General features: G+C 39.3%; 1 protein-coding gene and 1 long non-coding RNA gene across 2 annotated transcripts in view; both read left to right on the forward strand.

Annotated features, from left to right (window-relative positions):
- LOC121320059 overlaps nt 1-1,783 on the forward strand; it is a 5,529-nt gene extending 3,746 nt beyond the window's left edge. The window contains exons 2-3 of the long non-coding RNA XR_005950786.1: nt 509-787; nt 948-1,783. This is a non-coding gene — a long non-coding RNA (uncharacterized LOC121320059). The remainder of the gene's footprint in view (nt 1-508; nt 788-947) is intronic.
- A 1,668-nt stretch (nt 1,784-3,451) lies between these two features.
- LOC121320058 (receptor-type tyrosine-protein phosphatase eta-like) lies at nt 3,452-6,824 on the forward strand. The gene is made up of 4 exons (XM_041258213.1): nt 3,452-3,858; nt 4,129-4,401; nt 5,479-5,561; nt 6,406-6,824. Exons 1-4 carry the CDS (start codon nt 3,666-3,668, stop codon nt 6,481-6,483), a joined length of 627 nt encoding a protein of 208 aa, XP_041114147.1. The 5' UTR covers nt 3,452-3,665; the 3' UTR covers nt 6,484-6,824.
- Nucleotides 6,825-7,729: the final 905 nt, after the last annotated feature.

Raw genomic sequence — 7,729 nt, forward strand, 5'->3', positions numbered from 1 at the left:
GGCTTGTTCGTTGCTGTATTTCTCCAAGCTGGTTTCTTGGTCCTCGACCAGCGCTTCCGCACATAGAGCGTGTCTACAAGGGCAGCCCCGAGGACACAGTAGAGCATTATCTTATAGGGCTAACAATCTCCCCAAGACCCGCCCCCCAGCCATTCAGAGAGAGGGAAAGTCCACACACCCACTTTCCCACCTCCCCGTGTCACTGCGATGACTCACAGGTGGTTGTTGTATGACTGCTGCCCTCCTCCTGCAGCACTGTGAATACGCCAGCAGAGTCAGCACAGATCTCCCCCTGCTACAATACCACTCAGCTTTTTCTTGGGATCACAATAAAAAGGTCAATCTGCAAAGCGTTTTCTTTTTCAATTGTTTTTAAATGTGCCCTATGCATATCCCAGCCTGGAACATGATAAATAAAAGCTCCTGTTGACTCATTTTTCAAACTTGTGGTTCAATTGATTGATTTATAATTTTCTAAAGTCTAATTAGGAACTGTTTGTCCCTTTAGGTCAGCAATAATGGCTTGATTTCATTCAATGAAGAATTCACTTCCTTTATCCCCAACTTATTCCCATTACCTACTACCCATACTATCATTGCACCATTCTGGACAGATCTGGACAACAGAGTTAGTGGAACTGTTTCTTACAGAGAAAGCAACGACCCACAGCTTCTCCAGCGGGCAACTCAAGACATCAACAAACATTGCCACTGCCTGGACTTTAATGCCATCTGGGTTTTTGTTGCCACATGGGACAAGGTGCCATATATTTCAAGTGCACAAACGGTAAATTAACAAAAATTTTAAATACTGATATCTGAAAAACACTAAATATAGAAAAGTAAAATATAATAAGATATAATGAGAGACGGGGAGGGAAAGGTAACACCTGGGTACTGTACCAGTGTCATCCTTTTTGATTAGTTATTATGTATTTTTGTTGCAGAAGAACACATTCCAGGCTGTTTTAATCACAAACGGACACAATTCCTTCATTATTATGAACTATGGATATATAGATGTGACAACTCAAAATGTTCTGGTAAAGACTTTATATTTGTATCCTCAAAGCATATTAAGGTGCTGGTCAACAAAATCTAGGCACATTAAAAAACACAACATGGTGTTGCTATAACAAATACAAGTTATTTTTCAAAGTAATGTTCTACCTGAATGCCGTTGGGGGTGCACATATAGCATACATACATTGCAATAAGAAGTACTGGGGATTGTCAGAAGTGTTCATCAGGTATGGTTTCTAAAGCACATCTAAAATATAGACAGCAGTTCAGATAACCTGCCATGTATAGCCATGTAATGACATTGTAATTACCACTGGCTTCTGCTCTTACACAGTAATTACTCATATAATAGATTTATCATCATAACCATTACTGCCAGTTAATGAATCACCTGCAGGTCATTTAAACTATCATAAAGAATTATGCATTCCCCTAAAATATTACTGCAAAATGAATACAAGATCTTTCTAATTCAAGGACCAAATACATTTAACTAGGCATATGAGAGGTGGACCATACTATTAGGTAAATGTCACATTGTTCTGAATAACTGATTTTCTTTTTCATCTGACTTCCAGGCTGGATATGAAAGCAAAAATGTATTTTTCAACATTCCTGGTTCCATGCAATCTACCATTACAAAAATCAATTCAACCAGCAATGTGAACTATCCAGGGCGCTGGGTGTTCCCCACTGATGTAGGAGGTGCATACAGTGATGTCAGTCCCCACAGAGTCTATTCAGTCTCCATGTGGAGAAGGACCTATGAAGGAAACAATGGAGCTTAGCAGTCTGAATGAAGTCCTACAGAATAATAAAACATGATATCTCTGGAGCAAAGCAAAGCAACTAGAACAAGAAGAGACATAATATTTGAAAACAATTACATTAACTGTCAATATTCATGTTTAGATCTGCATACTTCTATTATTATTATTATTATTATTATTATTATTATTATTATTATTATTATTATTATTATTATTATATTTATCAATTTGGGTAAAGATTGTGGAAACTGGCAACACTAAAAAAGATTAGAAATGTATGGTATATTTATGTACAGCAGAATAATGTCAGAAAAAAGACTCAGCGGAAGCTTTAGTTTAAGCGCATATACACACTTTTAATAGACAAACAAAACACAGGAGCAAACAAACAGGCATGCTGGCCAAAACAAAAGGTTTACACAAGACACCACTGCACACAAAACACTGTTGTCAGGCTGGGCATTTGCCTTCACTGACCAGTACAGCAATTACGCTGCACTCCAACTCTCCACCTCAAACACCTTCACCAAACGTGACCATTCCCCACTTAGCATAAATTACCTAATTGGGGAATGGCCATATCTGTGATTCCTGTCAGAGGCTGATTTAACCCCATACCTGCCAATCTTACATTAAACCACACACAATTTACAGACGCAGGGCTAATGCCCTGCCACAATATCAGGTAGATAATGACAAACTATTAGATGCAATGTAGTAATTGAGAGGATTAGGTAGGGAGCAAAGCTAGTGACACCCTTGACTAACATGCACAATCCTCTTTAAAAGGTCCTTATCCTCCTAGAGACATAAGAATAGACTATGTGGGGTGTGGCGCAGCATGTAAAAAACTTGTAGTATCAGGGAATTTGTTCAATTGAATTTCCTGATTTCTTTTTTTTTATGAATTGACAGCGGAATCATAATCCTATAGTTATATAGCTTCAGTCAGACTGCTAAACTCTGTTGTTTTTTTCGTAGGTCCTTGTCCACCTGGAGACATAAGTGGGAGCACACCTGCTTCAATATCTGTCTATACAAGTAAGGGGCATTTCTGTGTGTCAACATTTTTCTTCACTAGGGGGATTCAAAATAATTTGCACAATCAGGACATTTGAGTTGAGAGGGAATTAGTATTATAAGAAATCATGTATAATATGTGACTGCTGAAATTGGGGAGGCTACAAAAAACTTGTAGTATCAGGGAATTTGTTTAATCTGATCTCTTTTTAATACAAATTGACTGTGGAATCATAATCCTACAGTTATATTATTTCAGTCAGACTGCTAAACTCTATTGTTTGGTTCATAGGTCCTTCTCCTCCTGGAGACATAAGAATAGACTCTGTGGAGACCGACTCAGTTTCTCTAAGCTGGGGCAGACCACCTGGTATGGATGGAATCCAGTATACATTTAGCATAACCTACTCCAGCTCCATTACGGGTTACATTGGAACCACCAACGCAACTTCCAATTCCACTGTCATCTCTAACCTGATACCAGGAAGCGAGTACGTCTTCAGTGTCACCACTGTAGAGGCCCATGGGGGTCAGAGCACATCTGTTTCAGTGTCTGTGTATACAGGTAAGGACCATTCCCTATGTCAAAATGTACTTTATTTAGAAAAAATCTCCATCAGATTGAAACAGCTCCCAGGACTTCAGATAATTCTCTTTTCCACGAAAACAAAACTTCTAGATGCTTTGGTAATCTCCAAAGATGTGCTAGAATTATAATCCTACAGTTATATCATTTCAGTCAGACTGCTAAACTCTGTTGTTTCATTCATAGATCCTTCTCCACCTGGAGACATAAGAATAGACTCTGTGGAGACCGACTCAGTTTCTCTAAGCTGGGGCAGACCACCCGGTATGGATGGAATCCAGTATACATTTAGCATAACCTACTCCAGCTCCATTACGGGTTACATTGGAACCACCAACGCAACTTCCAATTCCACTGTCATTTCTAACCTGATACCAGGAAGCGAGTACGTCTTCAGTGTCACCACAGTACAGGCCCAGGGGAGTGGGAGCACACCTGCTTCAATATCTGTCTATACAAGTAAGGGGCATTTCTGTGTGTCAACATTTTTCTTCACCTGGGGGATGCAAAATAATTTGCACAATCAGGAAATTTGAGTTGAGAGGGAATTAGTATTATAAGAAATCATGTATAATATGTGACTGCTGAAATTGGGGGGCTACAAAAAACTCGTAGTATCAGGGAATTTGCTTTATCTGATCTCTTTTTAATACAAATTGACTGTGGAATCATAATCCTACAGTTATATTATTTCAGTCAGGCTGCTAAACTCTGTTGTTTCATTCATAGATCCTTCTCCACCTGGAGACATAAGAATAGACTCTGTGGAGACCGACTCAGTTTCTCTAAGCTGGGGCAGACCACCCGGTATGGATGGAATCCAGTATACATTTAGCATAACCTACTCCAGCTCCATTACGGGTTACATTGGAACCACCAACGCAACTTCCAATTCCACTGTCATCTCTAACCTGATACCAGGAAGCAAGTACGTCTTCAATGTCACCACAGTACAGGCCCAGGGGAGTGGGAGCACACCTGCTTCAATATCTGTCTATACAAGTAAGGGGCATTTCTTTACTATATTGACATGTTTTCCTTCCTTATTTCTCTATATGCATGTAGTTCTGTGAAAAGCATATTTAACTACATTGAAATCACAAACTAAATAAACTAGCTATAGTCCCCAATTCATGCTAATGTATCAGTATGTGCAATTCAATAATATGGATTGGCATTTCCTCTAAAAGGTCAGTTATTGGATAAGGTGAAATACACAGCTATCAAGAGCTATCCTAAATTGACACTGTCTAATTTAGGGTAGTCCTTGTCCAAATAATGAGAATTTCTATACAGCTTTCTTATGAATTTCAGCAAATTTTGTCTACAGTCTGTTGTACCTATTCTTTCTCCAAGTAGCATTATCAAAAATGTTTATCGCTATAAAATAAACGTTTTATTTTTTTAAAAAGTTTTTTCTATTCTGTTACATATAATCAGGCCTACTTGAAAAGGGCATGATGTCCTACTTTCAATTTTAAAAAATCTATCTGGGTCTCCCTAGTGGTGCATCCAGTAAAAGCACAGTAAAAATAGGGAGCTTAGGTCGGCAGGGGAATCCACAGTAGACCACACATCAGTGACCCCTGTGGCTGATAGGGCGCCTGTGGTTCTGCAGTGGAGCCTCCAGATCTGTGTTGTCCTCCAGCACTATAGGCTTGGTGGCCTCACTATGGATCCACAATGCTAAAAATGACAGATTGGCAGAAGCACGTTTCAGAGGATGTGTGTTCCAGCCAGTGTTTCCCAAGTCAGCGGGGGGGGGGGGGGGGGGGGGGGGGGGTGCGAGCAGTGAGCCAAGGATACAGATAATAATTGTGCAAACAATAATTGGGGATAAAAACTGGGGTAAAAAATTGACAAAAAATAAATTTATAAGAAAATAAACAAATTAAAAAAATCTTATTTGAAAGAACATGATTGGAAAATATTGTTTTGTATTTATTTTTTGCATTGACTTTGTTAGACCTACACAAATTATCTTCTGACCAGAAAATAATGAACATTAAAAGCAAGGATAGGCTCTCAGGCCATCTGTCATCAATTCTTTTTTCTCACTCACTGTATGTTTATTTACAGAAGCTGAAATCCATGCAATTCTTGCTGTAAAATACAAGTGCTCTGATGAACCACAACAGTGCCAGAAGATAGTAGAGGAAAAGGTAGCTAAGTAATTATTGACAATTAAACCCTTGGCTAGTTTAATAATTGGCACTTATGTTACTGCAACTCCCTTGCACAGTGACAAATAACAGCAATAGTGGCTGTGTTAAAAATGTTCCTGGTGTTTTTTTAGTTTTTTTTTATTCTTCCTGACGACCCTACAAATCTGTATTTCACTTTTAAGGAGAACACTAATAAAAGCAGTGCCCTTATTTGGGAAAACTATTTATTAAATGTTTAGCCTTGGTATAGTTCAGGAGGCAGAGCAAGGGATCCTGCTTACTAAATTAACTGGAACCCGTTTATACCCAGTTCCTGTGTTTTTTGCTTCTTCCCCTCCACGACCTGCCAAGGGCACTCTTATGGGGACCCCCGGGCCCACTCAGCCAATGTTCCTATCTAGTGAGTTTGTGGTATAAATCGAGTGAACTGAAAGTGTTACTTTTAATGTACTTGGCTTTATTAAAGAATCTGTTTCATGCCAACAAATTATGCCTGTAAAAAAAAAATTGGCTGAGTAGAAAAATGTATATATTTTGTATTTAATATAGCCGATACTCCATACATGTTCATGGAGTACTGTAGTTATTCCACAAACGAGAAAGGCCCAATAACTGACAAGTTAAATCACAAATAAACACAACACTCCGTGAACAGTATGAAGCATATTTAAACCTAAATAGCTGAATCTAGAATGACTTGTCTTTGATCAAGTTATGCGCATTACAGTGTAACAGTGTAATTCACCCATTTGTTAGGAATCTTGTTTTCTAGTTACAAGGTATCCTCTTCTATTGCTATTATAAAATTATTAACAAGGTGGGTTTTCTTTTTGTGCCGCAGTTTCGAGCCATATTGGGGAAGCAGCTATCTGGAGTGACATGGAGCCTGAAAATTCTAGACAACCAGAAAGGGAATTAATCGTAATGCTCATCATAAAGAGCATTCATATATAGTAGAGCCTCATGTTCATGTGCTTCAGCCATCTGACATTTCTGTGTATCAGATGCAAATTATTGCATTCAAATTAGCTGTACATATTTTTCTTAACTATATATTTAAAAATATATTCAAGTTTTTACTAAAATACACAATATCTCAAGTTGTATACATTTATATTTTAAACATAGCACAGGAAGAAGGAGAAAACACAGAGCATGTGTTTCAGTTTGATCGACACAATCACTGTTCTTAGGGATACTTCCAGTAAGATGCATTTGCAAGGGTGCAAAGTTTACCCTGATTTTCTGAATCATCCTCAAATTCACCTGCAATTTTCAATAAATTACTTTTATGTGTTCAATTGATTTAGGGCTGTTTCGTATTTGTTTATTTATTTATTTATTTATTTAGCTACCCTTGTCGGCAGTATCCAGCTCTGTGTTTACAGGATGCTGGAGACACCCGCCCAAGGCTTCTAAGAAAATAAAGAGAAAAATACCCCTAGAGTCTGCGAGAGCGGGGGCGGAAGATGACTCAACGTTGGACAACACGGTTAACGACTTAGGAACGGAAACGGAAACGGATATGAGAAACAGAAAACAGAAAACAGAGGACATTGGGGAAACACAGCAGCAGCTCAAAGTCAAACAGCCGCGTGTGTTTTTCTGATAACAAACAAGCTGAAACTCGGAGCAGCTGATTCAAATTCAGCGCCGTTTTGAGACACGGGCGAGGGGAGGAGCCAACAGCACAGCAGAACAACGCAGTTAAACGAGGCAGTCTTCCCAGCGACAGCGAGTGGAAGCGACAGCGAGTGGGAGAAGTACAGGCGTGGAAAAGTACAGAGCAGTTTCAAAGCAGTTGGAAAGCAGGTTGACAGCTGCAGAAGAAACTAAACTTCAAAAAAAAAAACCTCGACATGGTCTTCAAGCCAGTAATCTGTGACACCTGCTTGATGTGGGAAATCCGAGAAAACCCAGCGGAGCTAAACCAAGTGTGCGTAAAGTGCCGCGCGATCCAGGATTTGCATAAACTAGTAAGTATGCTAGAAATGGAGCTGGAAGAAGTGAGACAGCAACAGGGTCTTGAGGAACTGGCACACCCACAATTCATGGAAGTCTGCATCACCCCTAACAGACTGAAAGCCACCAGGGAGATAGAAGGTCAGAACAGCTGGGTTCAGGTAGGCAGAAGCAGGGAAAAAAAGAAACTTCGTCAAACACCA

Source organism: Polyodon spathula, chromosome 8, assembly GCF_017654505.1.
Source record: "Polyodon spathula isolate WHYD16114869_AA chromosome 8, ASM1765450v1, whole genome shotgun sequence".
NCBI lineage: Eukaryota > Metazoa > Chordata > Actinopteri > Acipenseriformes > Polyodontidae > Polyodon > Polyodon spathula.